At 38.9% G+C, this 26,305-nt stretch overlaps 1 protein-coding gene across 4 annotated transcripts; it reads right to left on the bottom strand.

Annotated features, from left to right (window-relative positions):
- Positions 1-1,032: 1,032 nt before the first annotated feature.
- Positions 1,033-25,786, bottom strand: LOC127638391 (bromodomain-containing protein 1-like). 4 transcript variants are annotated; one of them, XM_052119888.1, is made up of 13 exons: positions 25,436-25,786; positions 23,255-24,628; positions 20,809-20,965; positions 20,601-20,732; positions 20,189-20,317; positions 19,590-19,902; positions 18,910-19,170; positions 13,565-14,038; positions 13,341-13,470; positions 10,175-10,305; positions 9,175-9,284; positions 8,702-8,856; positions 1,033-1,499 (listed from the first exon to the last, which is right to left on the bottom strand). In XM_052119888.1, the coding sequence occupies exons 2-13, from the start codon at positions 24,607-24,609 to the stop codon at positions 1,373-1,375; spliced, it is 3,474 nt and encodes a 1,157-aa protein (XP_051975848.1). In that variant the 5' UTR covers positions 24,610-24,628; positions 25,436-25,786; the 3' UTR covers positions 1,033-1,372. The 4 variants fall into 4 exon arrangements, with proteins under 4 accessions (XP_051975848.1, XP_051975850.1, XP_051975847.1 ...); XM_052119887.1 differs by lacking the exon at positions 1,033-1,499 and adding an exon at positions 2,613-4,685; XM_052119890.1 differs by lacking the exon at positions 9,175-9,284 and having other exon boundaries at positions 1,368-1,499.
- Positions 25,787-26,305: the final 519 nt, after the last annotated feature.

The following is a 26,305-nucleotide window of genomic DNA, read 5'->3' as shown; positions in this document are numbered from 1 at the left end:
TGTAGCATAAAATGTTTTAATATGCAACTTGAATAAGAAGAGTTATTCCCCTAAATAATAATTGAGCTCTCAGTCAGACTTAATAAGATTATGACAAACCCCACTGAAAATTTAATTGATCAAGCGTTCAAAATGTTGATGCATCACAGACACTTTAATTTGAAACTAGTTTTATGTTATCAGCTTATGGATCAAATAAATGTTGGATCATGAATGTGCTCATTGTCTTTGTCAAAGGATGAATGGTGTAAAAACAAGATACTGTACATCTGACTGAGCGGTAATCAATAATATTGTCAAACTTATCTTGTTCTTCTCTAAATCAAGCCTCTAGAATCAATACTAACCTTGGTGAATGTCAAGGAAACAAATATCAATGTAAATCTGTTCCACGATAAACAACAGGCATCCAGCCTTGTTAATAGCACACATTTGTACTCATGGTTATTGAGGATATTTTATGGAAGTGTCTAGAGGCACACAAGGATATTGTTCTGCTGTTGTTTTTGGCCCATGATACGTCTGCTAATATCATTACACTGATACACATTGAAATTACATTGTACCATAGTAGAAACATTGCACATTAAAAACCTGACCAAACGTAAGGAAGGAGAAACATTTCATTCAATAACAGGAGAATGTATTTTAAAATGTTTTTGTAACCAAATTAAATATGTGTATGTCATTTAACCAAGTTCAAATCACCTTCATACGATGTTAAAAGGATTGAAGTTTACAAAACTATCTACACTTTACCGTTTCAGCTTCGGTAACAACTTAAGGTGATATAAAATCTCTTAAAGGTCAAATATATTATGGCAGATATAAATAAACCTTATGTGAAGCCATTGAAGACAAATTGAGCACTATATTGCAAAGGTTCGTAAAGCCATTTTATTTTAACCGAATGTTTCTTTTTTTTTAGTTTAGTTGGTTTTTCAGAAGCTCAGTTTGATGCAGCTAAATAAATGACTGATTACACTTTTTTTTTTGATGGTCTTTAATATTTATTTAGATTCAGTTCTTCAGAGGCATTAATCTATAACTTGATGGTTTTGAGGAGCACAAAAAAAATGTCTCTGCACTTCTGTATATGAACCTGCAGAACAAATACCTTGATCCTTCTCTTTGCAGACTAGAACATGTGGACCTCAAATAAAAGCTTTCCTAAAAAAATGGAAAGAAATGTGCTTATAAATTCAGATACACGGTGTTCTTTTCTATACCACAACGATGTATGGAAGAAACAGCACTCAGGACAGAGAGCCCTTTTCCTTTTTTAGACATTGCAGGCTTGAGCTTGGTAACCTAGGACACAGCACTGATTCTCAGGTCTTGGATCACGCGTCTCGCTTTCGCCTGCGACTTCTTAACTCTGGAGACCCTGGAAGCTCTGAGAAGTGCAGGTCTGCTCTTCACATCTGGGTTTCCATGGTAGGGATGCTGGGACAGTGTGCTTGATGACAGATTTGTACATTTCTCTTGCTGGCGCATCACTACAAGGAATCAATGAACATTGATATAAGATATACTCATTTATATACAAATATTCAAATAACAAGACTTGATGTACAATATTCTTCACATATGTCCCATCTGAAAATTCACTTGTAATGAGAAGTCAGCAGTAGCCTCTTCTCAGCGGATCACTCTAATTTAAATGTATAGTGACACATAGGCACAAGTGTGGCTTGCTTCCATGTGAGATTTCTCTTACACATTTCAATAGAGATTGCAAAATGCAAACCCTTTCCATCATCTGAACAGAACAACAATTTAAGACTGAAAAAAGCTGAAAGAGCTATTATATTTGTTTTGAAATAACAGATAATGGCATGACCAACAGAATGTTCAGCATCAATTTCAAATACAAGTTAATGGTGCTGTAAGCGATTTTGGCCATTCTGGAACTTACACGAGACTGAGCCATTGATTTGAACACTTTTTTTCAGTGATATCTCTGCATCTGTAGCATAATGTTGATTAGCACAAAAAAAAAAAAAACGAAAATGGCAGCAACAAAGGCACATACAATGGAAGTGAATTCACAAACATAAACACTGTTTTAAAGTATAGCAACAATATAGTGTTAACATGATTTTAAAATTGCTTACTAACCATATCTGTTTAAAGTTATATCCAATATTACAACTTCATTGCCATGATGCAGTTCCAGTAAACCCTGCAAGCGATTTTAATATGCTAGAGTCTAAAATCATGTAGAATGAGATTTTATCACAGTAGTCATATAAACATGCATAATAATTACATCTTGTGGCTTTACTTCTGAAACCCAGTATTTGAATGTGAAAGGACTCAGACAATTTCCAGTGCCTTACTGTAATAGCGATTGTAAACAAACAAATCAATATCAATAATGTCATGCAACAAATGCTGTTGATCATGCTTAACGTGCATTGAACCTGGAACATTCCTTTAAATAAAAATACTAAGAACAATAAAAATAAAACCCTTCAAGATCCTGATCACTTTGTCAGGCTTTGTTTTGAGATAAACTGTTATATTCTTTACCAGCTTCCTTAATTACAAATGTTAGGGAAACTTTGTCCAAGAGACCTTTAACAATACTAATTAACAAGACGACCCTGACTCCTTTATTAATACATTTAAATATTTAACAATATACTGTGTAAAATAGAAACAAAGTGGACTTTGTTTAGTGACTGTTCTAGCCTAATTTAATCACAAACACTTAAAAGGCATTTTAGATGGAGCTTCCCCTGATTGCGAAACAGACAGAGGCTAATTCTGTTGTGGATTTTTTTACTACATTGCTGTGGAAGATGTGCTGTAGCCCACCAGCGGGGATGTGGAAACTGGGATAAACAGACACATTAATAATGGTCGAAAGAAAGGGACAATATGTGGAAGACCGAAGCCGCATAAAGAGATTGCACAGCAGTGCTTGTTGGATGGCATGCCAGACACTTCTGGAACAGGTTGTGCTGATCCAGAATAAAATGACTCTTTAATCTACTTTACAACCGACAATGCTGACCTTGCTCAAAGATTATAAGTTTGGAAGAGATATTTTACGGTCACATTCTGTCAAATCTTTTGGTAGTGCTGGGTATCTTACAGGGCCTACCTTAGCATGACCATCAGCTCAAACTCAAAACACTGTGCTCGTTTCAAGAGCTCCATCTAGTGAGTGGCTTATTACATTGTTGAGCAAACTTATTGGTCAGACCCTCGTTTTAAGGGATACATTTCCCATTAGAAAACAAAAAACTGCACCAGCAGTGATTTTTTTTAAGGGTTTATTTTCTTTGTACTTAAAAAATACTGGATCGCGCCAGCACTCACTATCATTGGCTATAATGTGATCCTCCCAGAGAAAAGACACAACAGTACCAGTCAATATAAGTACAAGACATTCATACAAAAAGTGTTTTAACCCAGAATGCTACCCCGAATCCATACTGGAGAGAGACACACAGTTAAAAAAAAAATCACAACAGATGGTTATGATTAAAACACCCACACACAAAGCAAAAATGGGCAAACACAGCTTCCACCAAAATATGCCTACTATGAATAAAGTTTTTGCATACTTTGTCCTAATACAACACAATTGTACAGGCACATCTTTATGCAGACTTACAAATACAGTTCCAGAGAGCACAGTAAAACTTGGGGATTTTTTTTATTCAACTATCTGTTTGTCAAACATTCACACAAACTAATGTGAAACCCAGGGATAACATTCTAGATATTAAAAACCCAAAAAAATGGGGCAGCAAAATTTTTGGTTTTGCATGAGTGACGCACTTCTGGCTTTCATCGCTACTGTTGTTTTCCTCTTCTCCAATTAAATTTTTACCACTCTAAAATATTACATGTATATAATTTCATAGCTATATATAAATATTTACAAACATCACTTAGTTGTGTCCCATAAGAATATTTTTTATATAAAAAAGTAGATAACATGTTAATGCCAAGGAAAAGAAGCTTGCATTGGCAAATTACAATAACTTAACCATAAAAAAAGCGAGGCAAAAACAACAAAATTTTGATACAGTAAGTGCGACAGCCCCTTCCAAGTCTCTAGTAAGGAAAAATCAAGGCTTTGCACGTGATGTAGCACCAGATGGGTTCGCGCCTCAGTGCGCTTGAGAAATTACCTTGGAGTAGAAATCTTCCAGGTGGTCATGTGTGGTACAAACCAAAACAATAGTAATAAATTAGTGTTGGATAATTTAGGATGACTTTTATTTACAGCCAGAGTTAAACACGAGGGGTTTTCGTGGATGGTGATGGAAGTGTAAAAGAAAGTTGATGGCAGTGTGCGAGTTCACAGCAGTCTTGCAGCACATTATAGGAGAGGTGAAGGTGCTCTCACATTCGTCTGTTGAGAAGCTTATCAGCTCCTAACAGAGTTGGGAGGGAGGGGGGGCCTCGGTAGACATGGCCAGTTTGATATGCAAGCATAGCAATGGGTAAACATCGGGGCTTGACGAAACCCTTACAATGACCCCTTGAACAAGGGTTAATCTCCAGCGCCTAAGTCCTGGACAAGGCTCAAGTGGTTCATGGCACTGTTGAAGGCGCTTTGCACAGCTTTACGAATACTTGACGTTCTGCCTTCCAACATTTTACTTTTGTCTAAGGTCTTGTCAATCCCAAATGGTACCATCTTGGATTTAGGAAGCCATTGCCTGAGGGAAATTGAAGAGTAAGGGTTATTTTAAAACAGCAACAGAAGCAGGACCTATTACACCATATCCTTACCAGGTGCAATGTTGCAATTTTCTATAGTCAAGTAATTTTTCTGTTGATAAGAGTGCAACAGTGCCAGCCCACTTTACCCATCTTGGTTCTGGAAGGAATTTTTCCTTATGTTATGAAGCACAGGTCTCCGTGAAACAACAAAGGGCATTTCCCAATCTGTGGGCATTTCAAACTGGAATAACTGTTTTTCAACTATCAATTGAAAGTAGGGAATCTCAATGTAGTAATCAGTGGACGTTTCTAAACCAGGATGATGTTTTTCAACTATCCAAAGACATTAGGGAATCTCAATGTAGTAGGCAAATTGTGTAAAGTGGTTGAAAAAGGCCCAGTGATTGTGAAACACCCATTTATTTCTGCAGACACACAAGTATCTACAGTGCATCCGGAAAGTATTCACAGCGCTTCACTTTTTCCACATTTTGTTGTTACAGCCTTATTCCAAAATAGATTAAATTCATTATTTTTCTCAAAATTCTACAAACAATAACCCAAAGTTTGTTTGAAATCTTCGCATATTTATTAAAAAAAACTCACATGTACATAAGTATTCACAGCCTTTGCTATGACACTCAAAATTGAGCTCAGGTGCATCCGGTTTCCACTGATCATCCTTGAGATGTTGCTACAACTTGATTGGAGTCCACCTGTGGTAAATTCAGTTGATTGGACATGATTTGGAAAGGCACACACACCTGTCCCACAGTTAACATTGCATGTCAGAGCACAAACCAAGCCATGAAGTCCAAGGAATTGTCTGTAGACATCAGAGACAGGATTGTATTGAGGAACAGATCTGGGGAAGGGTACAGAAACATTTCTGCAGCATTGCAGGTCCCAATGAGCACAGTGGACTCCATCATCCTTAAATGGAAGTTTGGAACAACCAGGACTCTTCCTAGAGCTGGCCGCCCTGCCAAACTGAGCAATCGGGGGAGAAGGGCCTTAGTCAGGGAGGTGACCAAGAATCCGATGGTCACTCTGACAGAGCTCAAGCATTTCTCTGTGGAGAGAGGAGAACCTTCCAGAAGAACAACTATCTCTGCAGCACTCCACCAATCAGGCCTGTATGGTAGAGTGGCCAGACAGAAGCCACACCTCAGTAAAAGGCACATGACAGCCCGCCTGGAGTTTGCCAAAAGGCACCTGAAGGACTCTCAGACCATGAGAAACAAAATTCTCTTGTATGATGAAACAAAGATTGAATTCTTTGGCCTGAATGGCAAGCGACATGTCTGGAGGAAACCAGGTACCGCTCATCACCTGGCCAATACCATCCCTACAGTGAAGCATGGTGGTGGCAGCATCATGCTGTGGGGATGTTTTTCTGCAGCAGGAACTGGGAGACTAGTCAGGATTGAGGGAAAGAAGAATGCAGCAACGTACAGAGACATTCTTGATGAAAACCTGCTCCAGAGCGCTCTGGACTTCAGACTGGGGTGAAGGTTCATCTTCCAACAGGACAACGACCCTACACACACAGCCAAGATAACAAAGGAGTTGCTACGGGACAACTCTGTGAATGTTCTTGAGTGGCCCAGCCAGAGCCCAGACTTGAACCCGATTGAACATCTCTGGAGAGATCCATCCAACCTGATGGAGCTTGAGAGGTCCTGCAAAGAAGAATGAGAGAAACTGCCCAAAAATAGGTGTGCCAAGCTTGTAGCATCATACACAAAAAGACTTGAGGCTGTAATTGGTGCCAAAGGTTCTTCAACAAAAGTATTGAGCAAAGGCTGTGAATACATATGTACATGTGATTCTTTTTTCTTTTTCGTTTTTTATTTTTAATAAATTTGCAAAGATTTAAAACAAACTTGTTTCATATTATACCTGTTATATTCATGTTGTCATAATGGGGTATTGTTTGTAGGATTTTGAGGAAAATTATGAATTTAATCCATTTTGGAATAAGGCTGTAACAACAAAATGTGGAAAAAGTGAAGCACTGTGAATACTTTCCGGATGCACTGTATGCTATTGGCGAGTATTGCAAAGCTTGTTTGGCATGCTTTGTTTTCCGCAATTCTATGATTGGTGGATCCTCTCTCTTCATTAGTAATGTAGTTCTTCACCAGGAATTCCACTATGAAGGGAATACACCAGGTTCAATACAAGTTAGGCTTAATTGACAGAATTTGTGGCATAATGTTGTTTACCACATTCAATTATTCAGACTCATCCCTCCTTTTCTTTAAAAAAAGCAAAAATTGAGGTAACGTAGCTGCTTTTCTACAATCGGGCCAGTGCGAGCCAGGGCCATCAACTGGTCAGCTTGTGCCAATAGTCTCGGACTTCGAGCTGCGAGAACAAAATCAACCTGCGTTCCCTCCATAGGGCCAATAGCCCTGCAGCATTGCCCTAAAAACTGACCTTAATACATTTGCTCTGGTGCCACGTCACACACCCCACCCATTTCACAAGCAAAAGGGAAGCTCAAGCTGAGGTATCACGTTATCTATAATTTAGAGTATATATATCATTTGTAAACGTCAGCTAGCTAGCAAGATAAGTTAGCATTGACAACTCACCGACTGTAACTGCCTTGGTCTCTCCACTAACAGTCAATGATCTCAAACAATGGAAAGTACTATTTTGTTTGTCTTTACGGATTGGTACGGCGTCTGCAATTTTTTTTTTAACTAAAACATGTTCCGTTCTGCGCTGTACCGTTCAATGCTTGACATTGACCCCGCCTCAATCCCTAGTTGGTCTTGTTTGGCCCAAGGGTAATCAGCGGCCAAAGGCCATTAGCTCCAAATAAGCCCGAGGCAGCATGAAGTCCCAGAAGTGACAGTGGGAATGCAACTGGCACTGACACGCACTAGCATGCCCTCATTTGGCCTGATAGTGGAAACACTGCTTGTGAGGAACTTACAATGGAAGTGAATGGGGCAAATTTTTGGAGGGTCTAAAAAAGGCAGAAATGTGAAACTGTTCATTTTATAAAAGCACTTACATTAGTTCTTCTGTTAAACCTTGTATATTATTTGAGCAGTTTAAATTGTCATTTTGAATGGTCGTTTATGGTCTACGACGCTAGGTTGTCATGGCAACGAAGTTGTTAATTGGATATAACTTTACAAAGAAAAGGTTAGCAAGTTATTTTAAATCACACTAAAATCATGTTTTGTGGTAATCAACATTGTCACAAATGCTGTTGAACTTAACTCGTGATAAGTCTCTCTTTACAGTTTTTAGTCATCATTAAAAATCACATTGTCTATGGAAAACATTTATGGGATTTTTATTTCCAGAACCAGAATGATGCGCTCTATAGTCAAAACTGAAATGCTGCATGGAACAACAAAATCACTGCCAATAGGAACATTTTTATTAGACTTACAATACAGCTATATGGAGCAAGATTTTTGACTAATGAGAATTCACAGTATAGGTGGGTAACCCAGTGAGATGCAACAGAACTCAAAACTAAAAGACAGACAAAATGTCTTAATGCAGTTGGTTAGCATAAAACCTCAGATTAACACTGAAGACCATTTTTTTACTTTTGCTTTATCATGTCAAGCCTGTTTAGGACATGTATCTGATTTGTATCTCTTTCTGTTCTATGACACATCCTGATACTTGTGCAGAAGATTTCCAGGGTATTGCTATGACTAAAATACTAATGTCTACTGAAAATAAGAGTAATAGTTAATAGGAATAGTTGCCCCAAAAATAAACATTCTGTCATCATTTAAATCACCCCTCCTTTTCCAAACCTGTATGACTTTCTTCCATGAAAGAAAGACAGCCGCAGTCAATATTCACTTTCATTGTATGGAAGTAAAGCAGTGTGTTTCACATATGGGTTTGGAACAACATGAGTAAGTAAATGATGACAAAATGAAAATTTTTGGATGAAATTTCCCTTTAATTGATCGTTAACATTTCATTCTCGCTGTATGAATTTTTGAATACTTCTAATATGACTTCTCACCAGTTGCGTTTGCTGTCGAAGAAGCGGACGAGGAAGAGTTTCTCCTTGGACCTGAACTGCATCAGCTCTCCGACCCTGAGCACGTCCCGTGGAGGGGTGGGAATGAACTCGCCGTTGAGTTGGCAACCCGGTCGAGGCATCTGAGGATCTATGATCTACAGGTGGGCAGAGAGGCCATCAACAACACAACGCTAATCTTCTAACACACATCCCGAAAGGCCTGACCTGGTGGTAACCCAGTATCTACCTGTTCCTACTAATGTATAAATCGTTGGAAATGGTTGCCACATGACACAGGGAACACACACAGACTCGCTTACATACACACACAAATGTATACACATCCTGGTTGTATCACCTGGCAAGTAATGTTATGGTTTAGTGTTAGCCACTGAAAAGAATGATGCATGAAATAATGAAGAGGAAAAGGAGGAGAACCAGTCCGTGAAGGGCATGCACACATGCACACTCACCAAGGCAGGATAGGAAGGATATCCACTAAGTTTGGCCCAAACTAGTTTAAGGGGCTCCAGATTTAGTGGTGTAGTGTTAGCAGGCATCCAAATATTGCTGCTGTCAATCTCTATGAAAGTAGGAATAATGGAAAGTTACGAGGGGTTCACCGTAAAAAAAAATAAAAATAAAAAATTGGCGCAGAACACCTCAAGAGCCACGGCAGTATTTGGCCAATCAGCAGTCGGCAGCAAAAGATCATTTCTTTAACGGAAGCATGGCGAGCCATTTATCTGACACCTTTGCGCCTCATGATATTTGCAAAAAAAAAAGTTGGAAACCAATTTCCAAAAAATAAAAAAAAAAAGTTCATAATATCAAACAGGCTAACATAGATTATATTGTGGATCACATGTGGTTTGAAAATGCCAAATAAATCATGTGACTAAAGAGCCCACTCATGCTTGCGAGTCAGAATGCAGCATTAAGCTTACTATTTCTGGGAAAGCACGTGGCACGCCAAAAGATTTCACTCAGCAGTGATGGGCAATAAAGGAGAAAGCTTTAAGGAATTTGAAATTAGAAATTTAGGATGAAATTACATTTAAAGGAATTGTTCACTCAAAAATTCTGTCATCATTTACTTACCCTTATGGAAGAGAATGATGGTTTTCATTTTTGGGTAAACTTCCTTTAAAGTGCCATGTTAGCAAGCGAACATTAGCAGCAACTACTCAAAGTGACGTGATGACTATAAAAACATGAGGGTTTCACACATGCAGACAGTAAAGCAGTAAGCAGAGGTATTTTATTGTGTTAGACAAAGCCATGAAGAGCAGGTCAGTGCCAAAGCAGGCAAAAGAAAGGACAGCAAGCTTCAACAAGCTGACGGGACACCAAAGCAGCTGCCGGAATGGGTCTTCTATGTAACGCAGCTGACCCATTGCACTGAACTGAAGGATGGGGCTGGTGTAAAAACCCACACACCCAAATCTCACCCACTAAAAGCTGGACGCTCACCTGCTGCCATCTTACTGGATTTGGAAATGTTCCCCGTTTCCACGTAATTGACCAACTCTTTTTTATCGTCTGTCGTATTTCGTCTTGCCATCGCCAGCTTCCCTTTGACGCTCCTTACATGACTGACATCACTGGATAAGATACAAAAAGAGTGGTTTAAAATTCATCAACAAATTAAACCTCAAAAACACTGAATATCACATATTGTGAAATGTGAAAAACAAATATTGCATTTTTTATCAATTGCAATATTTATGTTTTGTAAAGTGTAAATTACAAAAATCTATTTAGTATACTCCAGTCATCTCTTAATTCTCTTTTTACAATGCATGTTTGTTTTGTTTTTTGCAACATTGATGATTGTAACTAATCAGAGTCCGAATGAATGGAATCAGGAATCAAGAGATCGGTCCAGACAGAATCAGACTTTTTCTTGGCATTTCCTGGTTGATTTTGTTTAAAAAAACAGAATGGAGTTGCAGAATGGATCTAAATATGGTAATAGAGTAATTTTAAAATTAAAAATGAGTAATAAGAAAATAAGAACCATGTTCTTAATGGCTGCTGATGGAATTATCAAATTAGCTCAACTACTCAATATATACAAACAAAAAAGGCAGGGAATGTATGGAAATCTGCAGAATTTTCTCTAGAATTCTACAAACAGATTCCACATCTATCAGTAAAAGTCCTAAAGAATGAGTTAAGTGCAGTCTGATATATGTTTTATGCCTGACAAGAACACCGTCCTCAGCTTGTTTTAGATGTTTAGCCTAAATAAAGTATATGGCAGTTGTCCATACACAAAACGTTTAAAGTAAATTCTATTAATAGGAATAACAAATATGAAATTACAATTAAAATATCAAGGGAGATAATTGACAAATATGATAATCCTGCAGCCCTAATATGACAACAAGGAGTTAAAAGAGTCACAACCATTTTTATGGCAATAAGTAATATATAATTTAACCTGTTGATAAGCACCCCCTTTTTGAGCACAAACCATGAAAATGACATACCTGAACTTAAATGGTTGTATTTACTGAACCCTTTGGAGTATGGACACAGTTGTAGTATATTTTGAAAGAAGACACTTTGGGCTTTATTTCCAAAGAATTAAAATATGTTGTTATTTTTTTTGAAGTTAGAGAAGCTGAAGTTTATAGTAATGGAAATATTTTGTACTGAACATGTTTTTATAATCTAAAAAAACAATAATAGATGTGCCAAGACAACCCAGAAATACAGTGTTCTCAAAGCCACAAGCCTAAAGAAGTTACGTTTCAAATTTGAAGATGATCTAACCAAAAATTTGGTTCCTGCAAGCTTTTATATCTGAAAATCGCTGCCGGTACACAGAGTAAAATTAAGGCTCCGCATTTCAAGACGACACAAAATCAGACTACACTTCTCAGCAATTATGAATAAAACTACGTCACATTTTTAAAAATAGACTCTGGAGACAGGCTCATTTTGTTTACGGGACTCTAATATATAAGATCATATACAGTTTTTCAACATGAATGCTGCTCAGATTGCATAGTTTGTTGAAGAACGATGACGAAGGGTAATTCTTTCAGGCGAGGTATCATGTAAACAATAGAGAATATTTCAATATTTCTCAGATTTATCACTTTTATGGACAAAAGGTGCTATTGGATGTTTTTCAATGAACTCTTGACATGGACAATTGACCCAAGTGTGGCGAACTGGATTCATCCGGTGATAGCGTTTTCATAAAGGTTTGAAGTCCCGTTTTGATATTGCATGTTTTCGTTTGTACACCTGGCACAAATAACTAAATTGCTGTTTCTGTAGCATTGCTATCATGAAACAGAGATTGGATATCAATGTTGAACCCTTAGACAAGAAGTATAATTTGTTAACATTCATTACATTTATAGATGGTAAATTATATATTAACAGCCCAGTGACGTCACCACTGCATGTGGGGAAATGCGTATTAACAGGTTAAATAAAAAACAAAACAATAAAACAAACTCTTAAAGCATTCAAATTAGTGCTGTCGGTTAATAACTTTAATTGTGATTACTCGCATACTGGAAAGTTTTTTCGTTAATCGCGATTAATCACAGATTTTGAAAGAGCTGAAATTTGACTCCATATACTTTGCCTTTTTTAAAAAAGCAAAAAAAAGTAACAATTTTATTACCATTTAACAAAAAATGCTTCCACACTATAAAATAGGAATGCACTAAAATAGCACCAATTCAAGTAACATTAAACATTTCCCAAAGTCTAAGTTGTAGGTTTTCTAATTAAAATAATTAGACGCCACATAGGTTGCATATTCATTGCAATGTGCATTAAATCTCTTAAACGCTCTGCATGAAAAGTGCTGCAGATGGTATCTGTGTACACTTACTGCTTCTGTCATATCTATGCATAACAGAAATAGTAAGAGTAGTTTGGTAGAAGGCCATTTCACCAACATCTTGTTCTGCTTTTAGTGCTGGCAATGCCAACGTAATGGTGCTTCATCCAAATTGTACAGTAATCATTAGCTGATGCTTCGAAAGCTCCGCAGCAATGGGTACAAAAGTTTAAATGATTTAACCTAGAGGATAGTCAACAGACCCTCCACGGTAGAACAACAAACTGTGCAGCGGTCCCCCATCAGTACCATATAGAGTGTCTGTCTTGTAGGTGACATTTAAGATTTGCCATTGTTCGGTGGTAAAATTTCAACTTAAAAAGGATGCAAATTATTTTATTTTTATCTTAAGTTCTATTTGGGTTAGTTTTGTGGGAGATCTTTTGTCAATCACTTGATGTTTGGCACGCAATCGCTGTTGTGAGTTTCAGGTGTGTACATCATGTATGTCCGCACCAGACACATTGCAAAGGTTCCGCCCTATTCCAAACAGTGTTTAGAATTCACACAGCGCTGAATAAAATATCAGGATCTCATGTGAAAATTGGTACATGCATTAAACGCAATTAAGAATTATTAATGCGTTTAACATTTTTTATTAATTGCATGCGTTACTGCGTTTATTTTGTCATCTATAGTATTGTTTGTAATGCATGATTTGAACCAGCATATGTGTGTCTATTTTTTACCACAGGCCCCCCCACTGTAAAACACAATTTTGTAGGGAATGCTGCATTACTCTATAATATTTCAGGTGCATATTCCCACCTTGTGTTTTCCTGGGCACTTCCACTACCGCTGGAGGAGATGCTGGACTCTGAAGCACAGCGACGGCGAGGCTCTGACTGTCTACCGACAGTTAGCCCTTTCTTCGGCTCCAAAAAGCCATTAGACAATCCTGCAAGCACACATGCACATGTTTTTCTCAAAATCAAATACATTTCTGCATCACTAAGTCAACCGCAATGGTTGATTCCTGCTTTAGTGTTTACCAGTATCCAAGCGTTTGATTGGACACTCATCCTCCTCTTCATCCTGACTGTCTCCGCTCGCACTACGCGTCCTCTTCCTGTGCTGGAGTAGGGTTTCGAGGCGAGGTAGGACTACTGACAGAAAGGTCTTAGAGCCCAGCTGAGGGCAGTCTACTGGGGATTCACTCATTTTTGGCCCCTTCTGTGGACTCTTTGACTTCCGGAACAGCACAGCCGTCCGTCGGTTGACTGTATTTGCTGGTTCGTTAACAGTGGAGGTAGCAAACATATTATTTTCAGAGGGCAGAACATTAGGGGAGAATGCATTTAAAAGTGAGGTAGAAAGCATCTCCCCATCAAATTTGACCTTTTTCAGCCACGTTTCAGGGCTGGAGTCGACAGGTTTCAGAGTAGGAGGTTCAGAGGGACTTTCTGAGTTTGTCAGAAGTTGTACACAATCTGAAGGCTCCAGTTTTGGGGGTAATGACTTGTCACCTGTAAAAAACAGATTAACTGGTTATTACAAATCCATTGTGAAGGTTTTCAATGTTTACTTTTTCAAATTTTGCTTTACAACTTGTATGTTTAATTAATGAAAAAATAACCATACAAAATTGTCCATACTGTTGAATTCAGAAGTTTACATACACCTTAGACAAATACATTTAAACTCAGTTTTTCACAATTCCTGACATTTAATCGTAGAAAACTTTCCCTGTCTTAGGCACTATATTTTATGAATTTGAAATATCAGAATAATAGTAGAGAGAATTATTTAGTTCAGCTTTTATTTCTTTCATCACATTCCTGGTGGGTCAAAAGTTTACATACACTCACATAGTATTTGGAAGCATTGCCTTTAAATTGTTTAACTTGGGTCAAACATTTTGGGGAGCCTCCCACAAGCTTCTCACAATAAATTGCTAGAATTATGGCCCATTCCTCCAGACATAACTGGTATAACTGTGTCAGGTATGTACGCTTCCTTGCTTGCACACGCATTTCCAGTTCTGCCTACAAATTTTCTATCGGATTGAGGTCAGGGCTTTGAGATGGCCACTCAAATGCCTTGACTTTGTTGTTCTTAGGGCTGGGCGATATAGAGAAAAATATTATCACGATATTCTTTTTCATATCATTCGATATTTATCACGATATTGAATCACATTTGCACATTTTTTTGAATTTCCAAAAAAAGGAGAAAACAAAATCCTAAAAAGTCTTTACAAAACTGCATTGGGGGCCCAGATACCATCAATGCAGTGGTGTCTGAGGGATTGTCTATAAAAATATTACAATATTTTTAGTGTATCAATTGAGTGCAGTTGGATATGAATGTTATAAGATGTTAATTTAGTGTCATAATGACAGATAGAGAGAGATATATATATATATTTTTTACATTAAAATTATTTTCATATTTCTTTACATACAGATATCCAAGTATGGGTGTATAAATGCCATTGTGACTGAGAAATGATACTGTATGGGGGTTCAGGGGTATCTCCAGAGAAAAACTTTTGAAAATGTAAAAGTCTGAATGGACCATTTATCTATTTTCAATAAAGTGAGAAAGACTAGGCTACAGACTAGTAATTGTTTTGTCTTTCATCCTTGTCAGAGATAATAATTTCACAAAATTAGAACTGAAATCTTTTTGACAATTATTAAAGGCTTGGAACATGCTGATTAAAAAACTAAATTTAGAAAGAAAAAACGTTATGTGTAAAGGCGCTCTGGAAACACGTGCCTCGTGTTTACGCACATGTGGGGAAAAGAAGATGTGGGTGCGGCCTAGGACAGGGCATCAGTGAAGTGGGTTTCAGTGCTAGAGAAAAATATTAAAGAATACAGCACAGAAAGATCAGATATGATTTAGCTGTCGTTTTGTCGCGCTGCTCACTAGAGACGATGAGAGGGCGTAACCGTCGTCATGATGTCTTGCAGTCAAGATGGAATCAATCTGGGGTCCAGATCTGGAACGCGGTGACCTGCGTAGCAGGGGCAATAGCAACTTCATACAGTCCAAGGCTGCGTTTCCACTGAAGCGGAAGAAATCCGCACAAAGCCACTCCCAAATCTAGGGAACCGCTTGCCCCGCGCTGCTGTCAATTTTACAATCCACCTTGCGAGCTTGACGCTTGGCTTCCATAGGAAGGAATTGAAAGCGCTCACTAATGGAAATATACGACAAGACAGACAAACTGCTAGTGTTTTTAGCAGCATGCATGTCTAAATGTAGAACACAGGCTAAATATCGAAAATTACTCAAAAGCTTACGTTGATATTGTGGAGATTTTTTTATCGCGATAAATATTGATACTGTTTTAACGCCCAGCCCTAGTTGTCCTTAAGCCATTTATCCACAACTTGGGAGGTATGCTTGGGGTCACGATCCATTCGGAAGAGCCATTTGCGACTGACTGATATTTTGAGATGTTGCTTCAATATATCCACATAATTTTCCTTCCTCATGATGCCATCCATTTTGTGAAGTGCACCAGTCCCTCCTGCTGTAAAGCACCCCCATAACATGACACTGCCACCACCATGCTTCACGGCTGGGATACTGTTTTTTTGGCCTGCAAACCTCACTCTTTCCTCCAAACATAACGATGGTCATTATGGCCAAACGGTTACATTTTTGTTTCATTAGACCAGAGGATATTGTGCAAGTGCACAAGTCCCCATGTGCACTTGCAAACTGTAGGCTGGCTTTTGACTGGCAGTTTTTGAGCAGTGGCTTCTTCCTTGCAGAGCAGCCTTTACGGTGGATATAGATACTGGTCTACCCGTTTCCTCCTGTTGCTGTTGTTCTGGGATTGATTTGCACTTTTGGCACCAAACTGGTACATATCTAGGAGACAGAACGAGTCTCGTTCCTGAACGGTATGATGGCTGCATAATCCCATGGTGTTTATACTTCCATATTATTGTTTGTACAGATGAATGTGTTACCTTTAGGCAATTGGAAATTAATCAAAAGGATAAACCGGACTTTTTTTGTTTGATTTCTTTTGATTTTCCCATGATGTCAAGCAAAGAGGCACGGAGTTTGAAGGTACACCTCCAATTCAGTACACCTACCAGAGAAGCTAATTGGCTAATTGTCTAAAGGCTTGACATCGTTTTCTGCAATTTTCCAAGTTGCTTAAAGGCACAGTTAACTTAGTGTTTGTAAACTTCTGACCCACTGGAATTGTGAAATAGTCCATTAAGAGTGAAACAATGTGTCCATAAACAATTGTTGAAACAATTACTACTTAACGACTTGCCAAAACTATGGTTTACCAAAATTAAATCTGTGGAGTGGTTAAAAAAAAAAGTGCATGTAAACCTTTGACTTAAACTGTATACAGCATCAAGCAATTATAAAGTAAGGTAACATGAACACTTTTCATGCAAAAAACATTTCACAAATACAAGTTGACCTTGAGACCAGATGGCTAATTGCAAAAATGACTTGGAAAAGTGAAATTAGTTCTGAGAAATATATAATAAGTTATATAAAGTGCATCCGGAAAGTATTCATATTGACGTTTATGCATTTGGCAGGCGCTTTTATCCAAAGCGACTTACAGAACCCTTATTACAGGGACAATCCCCCCGGAGCAACCTGAAGTTAAGTGCCTTGCTCAAGGACACAATGGTGGTGGCTGTGGGGCTCGAACCAACGTCCTTCTGATAACCAGATTACCAGTTATGTGCTTAGACCACTACACCACCACCACTCCACAGCACAGCACTTCACTTCACTTCACTTTTTTCTCAAAATTCTACAAACAATACCCCATAATGACAACGTGAAAGAAGTTTGTATGAAATCTTTGCAAATTTATGTAATTTTTTTTATAAATAAATAAAATAAAAAAAACACATGTACTTAAGTATTCACAGTCTTTGCCATGACACTCAAAATTGAGCTCAGGTGCATCCGGTTTCCACTGATCATCCTTGAGATGTTTCTACAACTTGGAGTTCACCTGTGGTAAATTAAATTGATTGGACATGATTTGGAAAGGCACACACACCTGTCTATATAAGGTCCCACAGTTAACAGTGCATGTCAGAGCACAAACCAAGCCAAGAATTCCAAGAAATTGTCTGTAGACCTCTGAGACAGGATTGTATTGAGGCACAGATCTGGGGAAGGGTACAGAAACATTTCTGCAGCATTGCAGGTCCCAATGAGCACAGTGGACTCCATCATCCTTAAATGGAAGTTTGGAACAACCAGGACTCTTCCTAGAGCTGGCCGCCCTGCCAAACTGAGCAATCGGGGGAGAAGGGCCTTAATCAGGGAGGTGACCAAGAACCCAATGGTCACTCTGACAGAGCTCCAGCATTTCTCTGTAGAGAGAGGAGAACAACTATCTCTGCAGCACTCCATCAATCAGGTCAGATGGAAGCCTCTCCTCAGTAAAAGGCACATCACAGACCGTCTGGACTTTGCCAAAAGGCACCTGAAGGACTCCGACCATGAGAAACAAAATTGCCTGGTCTGACAACACAAAGATTGAGCTCTTTGGCCTGAATGGCAAGCGTCATGTCCGGAGGAAACCAGGCACCACTCATCACCTGGTCAATACCATCCCTAGAGTGAAGCATGGTGGTGGCAGCATCATGCTCTTAGGATGTTTTTCAGTGGCAGGAACTGGGAGACTAGTCAGGATTGAGGGAAAGATGAATGCAGCAATGTACAGAGACATCCTTGATGAAAACCTGCTCGAGCGCTCTGGACCTCAGACTGGGGCGAAGGTTCATCTTCCAACAGGACAACAACCCTAAGCACACAGCCAAGATTACAAAGGAGTGGCTACGGGACAACTCTGTAAATGTCCTTGAGTGGCCCAGCCAGAGCCCAGACTTGAATCCGAATGAACATCTCTGGAGAGATCTGAAAATGGCTGTGCACCGATGCTCCCCATCCAATCTGATGGAGCTTGAGGTCCTGCAAAGAATGAGAGAAACTGCCCAAAAATAGGTGTGCCAAGCTTGTAGCATCATTCACAAAAAGACTTGAGGCTGTAATTGGTGCCAAAGGTGCTTCAACAAAGTATTGAGCAAAGGCTGTGAATACTTATGGACATTTTTTTTTTTCGTTTTTTATTTTTAATAAATTTGCAAAGATTTCAAACAAACTTCTTTCACATTGTCATTATGAGAATTTTGAGGAAAATAATGAATTGAATCAATTTTGGAATAAGGCTGTAACATAACAAAATGTGGAAAAAGTGAAGCGCTGTGAATACTTTCTGGATGCACTGTAAATATCACTGATTATTGCTACAATTATATGATGAGGTTCAATGGAATTTGAGCTACTGTAACAGTAAACTAAATCATATGATTAAACAGTAGTGTACCTTCTTCCTCTGGGGCCGGTGGTGTACAAATAGGAGTCTTCTCCTCTTCCTTTGGACTGTTCTGCTCCAAAGAAGGGGGCTCAGTTTTGTGACTCATTTCCATCCGTAGGTCACCGATGGACCTTTTGAGTAACTTAAGCCGCTTGCTCCTTGAAGGGCATGACTTCATGGCACTCACTGAATCCTGTGTCTCCAACAGTTTATTCAACTGTTCCTCCTTAGACATGTGTTCTCGATTGGATGCGTTTAACAGTCTATCAACTGTAAGAAAAAAACTGAATAAACTCCAGGATAGTTCAACAACAAACCTAAAAAAAAATTAAAAATCAATGGACAGTTAAAGGCAAAGTTCACCCAGAAATTCTGTCATTTACTCAAATCGTTAGAGAAAATTAAAGAAATGATAAACATGTTCCAAATCTGTATGCCTTTCTAGCGTGAAACACTAAAGATGTAAGGCAGAAGAACATTAAGGACTCTCATTCAACATTTACTGCATTTTTTTTTCTCTCCCATAAATGCAAGTTACCATTTGTAAATTGTACTGAATATTCTGCCAAATATATCCTTTTGTATTCCATGCAAGAAAGTCAAACGTTTTAAAACAACATTAGGATGAGCAAATGACAGAATTGTTATTTCACTGGGTGAATTACTCCTTGAAATGGGTAGGTTCTTACCATCTTCCCAGGACAATGATGGAGGTGGCTCGATCTTAGGAGGTTCAGTGAGGTGCATTCCACTGGCAAAGTCCAAGCCTATCCTCTCAATGTCCCGCCTCGTCTTCCTGAGGATTACTCCACCATGGTCTCGTAGACGTAAAGCGGCACGATAGAAGGTGGTGTCCTTGGCATTGTACTTCATGCAGTTGTAAATAATGAGGTTGAAGTCATCCTCAAACTCATCCAGGTTGTTGTACCCATGGGTATCAATGCGTTTCCTCATGGTAGAGAAGTCCATGGGGTGCTTGATGTGGTCTAGATAATCAGAAACCTACACAAAGAGAGAAAACAGACCTTGGAACAAGAGTCTCAAAATTTCAGTATTATGGATTTCAAGCATTAAAGCATAAGCCTTTATATCAACAGGTTTTTAAGTTAATGAGAAACAAATTCAGTCAAGTATGTCCAAACTTTTGAATGGTAGAGTTTGTATTTATGGAGATTAGACCACAAATACAACATTTCATCCCAAAGAAAGAAAGAAACAATTTTGAGTTTCATAAGGTCATCATTAAGAACAGCTGACTTGACACTCACTAGAATGAGACGGGTCTTACCTCTTCGATGCTGACAGGCTGGGCAAAGATTCTTGTCTGGTCCCTCTCTTGCAGCTGATCAAGCACCGCTCGCAACAAGACAGGAAATGGAGTGAGCTGCATATCCAAAACTGACTGTTGCATTTTCATCTGAAGAAATAAAACCAAAATATGTACATTTACAAAAACTGACACAAATATGCATTGAATGAACAAATGTGAGATTACTTGCATGCAAATGCAATATCATCACTATTATGTGATGTAAAAAAAAACTGCATGCAATTTAACATTTTAAATATCCAAGGAGCTTCAACGCGAGAACAAATCAACACAATTTCCTCTCCTCAGTGAAAGGGGTTTTATAAAACATCCCTGAACAATTATTTGAGTAATTCCTCTTCCATCTGACATCACGTGACAGTGACTGTACCTCCTCCCTCTTTAGCTTCTCTCTCTTGCAAATGAGCTCCAGCAGCAAACGAGCTCGCTCCAGGTCGTGCCGTAAACGATTCCAGTCCTTTAACTGTTCTGTCAAATCTTGATAGTCATCCTCCCCCTGCACCTGTCGAACAAATTTCCACTCAAAATTGCTATCAATCACTGGAGTCATCTAATATCTGGTGGATTTAAAGTCTTACCTGCTCTGGTGGTTTTTGCATCTGTATTGCAGTCTGTAGGCGCCTTATTAGTGGGACACCATTTCTTGACTGCCTCTTGAGCATCCAGTAACTGAGCACACGTCCCACAAATACCTTCTTCTTCTGCAGAGAAACTTGATTGAGGATTGTGTTGAAACTGGAAGCAGACAAACATGTAAAATTCAACAGAATATTCCAAAGCTTCAAAAAAACGTAAAACAAAAGATACAGAAAAATAATGACCATCTTTTGTAGTCTTTGAAATAGCACATAAATAGAATGAATCAAATGAAAGCTCAAGGAATGTGACTACAGTTTATTTTTTTCCTAATATGACTGTTCAATAGATATTCAAATGAATCACAAAGTGATATCTGTGAGACATCAAATACAAATGTCTCTTACTCCCCGATCACTACTGCTGTAAGCCCCAATAAGCTAAAATCATAATATCTGCTTTTACCCATGGCTGGGCGATTAATAGAATTTTATTTTCAATTAAGATTTTGGCTACCAATGATTACGTAAACAAGATAAGAGATACAACGATTATTGTGCTGCATTCCATTTCGCAATGAAACACCACGGCATTATCTCTTAAAAGCAATCTTTATTAAAGATTAAATAAAGAGGAAGGTTATGAAAATAAACTCAGAAACTGGCATTTCTCTGTGTGGTCAATGCCACGTCTGTGTTACCTGAAGTGATCGAGGAAGAGATTGAATCTTCTCCCGGCTGATGCACACTCTGGTGTGGGGACCCTCATCACTCAAGTGCGATTGCAGCAGCTATATTATAACATGGCTCGCGACGTAGAAAATCTAAATATATGCGTCACGCTCACTGTGTGTGTATCTTATGATGAAAATCGGCATTATGCAGCTCTAATAAGAAGAGAAAGTTTGTTTTTTGTGAGTTAAAGATGGATCGAAGGGAGCATAAATGTGGGAGAATGTAGTCTTAGCCCATTATACACTGGAACAAAATAAGTTTTTGATTAGTCTTTTTTGGCTTGTTTTCCAAAATAATATCTAAAACTAATTTAAAACAACTTACATTTACTTTAGGAAAGTATTTATGTATTATAGTCATACAGTGAAGACAGTAGTAGTTTTATGTTGCATTTCATTCTGAATGTTTACTTGAATAATTTATACTGCTGTTAAAAACTTTTAAAGCTGTTAAAAAGCACAGAATTTTCTTAATTTTTATTTTTTGTTCTATTCTATTTATTGCTGTTGTTTAATGTTATTTTATTGCTGACTGTTTACTAGTCTTTAATAACTAAGAACTTTAAACTATTATTCTTAAATTAACATTATTTTGTGTTATTATTTGTTTTGGTATTGTGTTAATGTATAGCCTTTACTGTACATGGTGGATCTTTCTGCAATAACATTATAAAAATGTAGATCTCATTCCATAGAAGTGTGAGCACCTCTGCTGTAAATGATGGTGATGGAGGCTTTCCTTTATTTGACTACCATACGTAACAAAATAATTATCATGACAATAGCCTCCTCACCTACACAGTGCAGTTTACATTTCAAGTTCAAGGAAATCCACTGGTAAAAAGACGGTGATGTTTCCAAATTCAATGAGTAATCGTGTTAAATAATAGTGATCTCAATATTGACCAAAATAATCGTGATTATGATTTTTGCCATAATCTAGCAGCCCTAATTTTACCTTAGGCAGTTTTTCATTATTTTTCTTTTTTTAAAATGCAATTTTCTACTTGTTTGAGAGCTTGCTTGTGTGAATAATTCAATGTTATATGATCTTAGATGTCCAGAACAAAATATGCGGACCAGAGGAAATGCATGCTAAACAAATCATCAGAAATATATGTGTTATTGACTACAGATGATTAAATTAATCAATCGCAAAGGGGAGCATCTCTGCTTTCCAAAGACACCTAAATTGAGCTTCTAGTCCACTCAGAAGTGGAGATATTTGATGAAACAATGAGGGTGGTGAATGAACTGAAAATTAGACAATGACTATGGACTAGCACATCTGTGAGGGCTGAAATGTGTTAAAGCGCAACCTAAATTTCCGATCTGCATTTTGTGATGGAAGGGGGAGGACTTTTTTTTTTTTCTTCCTAAAATAACAGCCATCTAGTGAAATAAAATAAGTTTTTCTCTGTTTTTCTCTGTTTTGAACAGAACCAGAATTACATGCTTAATTTTGAAAAAAATAAAATCTATTCATAATAATATTGTAAACCTGAACAATACATTTATGAACAATTGGAATATTTCTTTTTTATTTTCACCTTTATTTTCAGGGATTCTGAAATCATTTGACCAATTTTTGTAAAAGGTAGGCTTTTAAGTTTGTGTGTGAAAAATTGCAGGCGATAGCCCAAACATTTGTTGGAGGCTAATGTAGAAAATAATCCTTTTCCAATGCAAAAGAAAACCCATGCCAGAGGATTTACCTTTTAGGAGTAATACTAGGCCCAGAAACAGTGGGAGCATCATCAACAGGCTCCGATTCTGGCATTTTATTCTTCTTTTTCTGGCATCCTTTTGCCTTTTCCCTCCTTCTCCTGTGAGCACCCTTCTGACATAAACCATTCTTAGGTTTGCAGTCCTTGTATACAGCAAGGGGTCTCCTCATGCAACCGTTAGGTGTATGTGAGCAGCAATAGGCTGTTTTCTTTACAGAGAACGTGGTGGCTCCTAACTCATTAACCTCTTTGATGGGCTCCATCTTCATGTAAAGGCCAGCTTTCTGAGCACAGCTCACATGGAAAGCAGTGAAACAGTTGGCCTTGCTGCACTGAATACAAGCACCAACTCCCTTCTTCTTACACAGGTAACAGGTGAGTTTCCAGCGGGCTGGCGGAATGTTCGACACACCGTCAATGGGCTCGATGAGGACAGTATTGGTAAAGCTGACTTCGGGGACCCAGAGGGCACAAACAACATGCCCCCAACGGTCATCGTCTGTTCTCTTAAGGGCACCGCCCTTATTGGGGCAGAATATACACTCCGTCAGCTGAGTGGGTGAACACAGGCAATGGCGGCAAAGCCACTGGCCCTCTGGGATGTGGGGGACGCCGTAACACTCCTGATGCACTGCAAGATTGCACATTTCGCAGAACAGAATAGCATTACTGTTCTGGCACTCGCTGTCCATGCAGATACAGCACACGGCATCCTCAACGATAAGTGGCTGAGGGTCACCTTTACCCTGGGTCTCAAAAAAAGACTCCTTCTCAAAGCGGTCCATGAGGAACTCGAAGACGTTCTGAGAGACCTGGCTGTGACCATCTCTCTTCCTCTTCTCATTGATTAGTTCAAGCCATGCATAGTCTTCCTCATCCATATCATACTCAACCACCTCATCAAGCTCATCAGGTGTCTTCTCCACATAAGTATAGTATGTAGACGGCCTCCGTGGCACTGCTGGGAGGTTATACTCAACTGTTCGGATCTTTGGCTCCGGTAGCCTGCCCTGAGCTGGTGAACCTTGCACGGTCGTCAACGAGGCACTCTTCTTCTGCTGGTTTTTTTGCAGCCGCACAGAGCGCACCAGAACCTGCTGTGGCTTTTCCGTGTTCTCCTTGTTGCTGGTGCACTCGATGATCTCCTGAGCTATAGGGTCATCACTGTCAATAACATCCAGTTTGTCGTAAATGCTGAGCCTGTGAACACGTCCATCCATCTCCAGCTCGACTATACGCTGGGCCTCAGCGTAAGTCAAGGTCTCACGGTTGCGTGAGGGTTTAATGGGCGAGGGAGGCCTCTGTGGCATGGCTACACGATTATGCCGAGTCTTCTTCCTCATTCTGAATGCCTCAGAGGAACTAAAGTTCGACACAAGAAAAACATCAACTTTTAACTGACCCACAACCACAATTATCAACAAGTGTTTTTAAAATGCAATTATAAAAAGGTAACAGTAACACATTAATTTCACACCCATGCTGTGAAACCAACCCAATAACAACATTTCCACTACATTGCATCACTGTAAGTAACTGAAAGCAAACATCCCACACTTGAAAAAAAAAAAACTTGCATCACTGTAAGTAACTGAAAGCAAACATCCCACACTTGAAAAAAAAAAAAAAAAACTTGCACGTGTACGTATTTTGTAGCTGTCTCGCCATTTGGCATGTTAATTATTTAGTTAAAAACAATACTAGCCTAACATAGTTAATAATACAATAATATTTATGGTGCCTGCCCATCTTGTAAATGTACTATTGACTATAATATACTATTTCTATTAAAATCCTTGAATGACTTCTTGAGGTTCACACATTGACACATTAACCCATATAACCAAAGACACTGATGTGTAACACATCACAACCGTGGCTTTTATGTCCAGGCTTTTGTTTGTTTGAGGGGGGCAGGGCGGAACAAGGCCAAACACACAGCTCTGGAGGAAACACACACAACTGAGCAACAAGGACAGACACGGGATCCTAGGCCTTCTGGCGGCTGTGCTAGTGAGCTAATGCTGTTATAAAGGGTCCACCGATATTCCTGCAAATGTGGCGTCAAACAAAACCATTGCAAAAACATAAATGCACACGTCTATTGTGGCTGTAGATTTGTGTTAAAATCCCACAGGCTCATTTGCAGTTAATAGGGTGTGTTCCTACCTTCACCGTCGACGTTAACTGACGCTTTAAAGGCAGTAAGGCCGAGCTCAAAGCAGCAGCGGTGTGGCCTACTGAACAGCAGTATGTTTAATCCGTACACGAGTGTCGTTATAGGCGCTTCCGTCCACGAGCCGCTTATCAGCGGCAATCGAAAGGTAATATGAAGTACCCGTAACGGCCTCCGGGATTCAAAAATACGCATTTAAAAGCCGGAGTTACTCGCTCACGGTAGCAGCAGCTCGACCATGCTAACGCGGCTGTTTATCGGTCCTTATTGCGCTGGCCGTATGTGGCGCCCCTGTGCTAGCAGGCTAACTCGCATCTCTTCCCCCCACAACAATGCGGCTGCAGCGCTCCATCGCCTTACGCACTGCGTCATCACGCACTGCACCGTACGGAGACGTAGGATGGCAGGGGAAGACTCATTCATATTTATGAGGAAAGCGATACCTGATTGGTTAAATTTAGTTTTAGGCGTTGGGTTATAGTTCACCAGACCAGTCAGGTAGCGCTTTTGTAAAAAACATGACTAATTTGTCCAATCAGCTATGGCTTTAATCGTTATTATGAATAACTACGTCTGCCATCCTACATTCCGGATTTTCGCCCTGTGTTTTCTCTTTGGTACTCCAGATTAGAAAATGATTACGTCTTTGAGCTCCATACGACCAGGATTGAGCAAAACTGTTAAGTAATATTTTTTTTTATGCTGCATGTAGAAAAGAAATACCAAAACAGTTCATCTAACGCCAGTACATTTGTTTCGCCGAGTGTAACCGCATGTGGATGATGATTCGTTTTGAAGTAGGTGTCTGTTCTTCATTTCATATCGATACAGCGCATATCAGTGGAGGGTGAATTCAGTTACGA

This window comes from Xyrauchen texanus, chromosome 46 (genome assembly GCF_025860055.1).
Source record: "Xyrauchen texanus isolate HMW12.3.18 chromosome 46, RBS_HiC_50CHRs, whole genome shotgun sequence".
In the NCBI taxonomy this organism is placed as follows: Eukaryota; Metazoa; Chordata; class Actinopteri; order Cypriniformes; family Catostomidae; genus Xyrauchen; species Xyrauchen texanus.
This window is presented reverse-complemented; position numbering and strand designations above follow the sequence as displayed.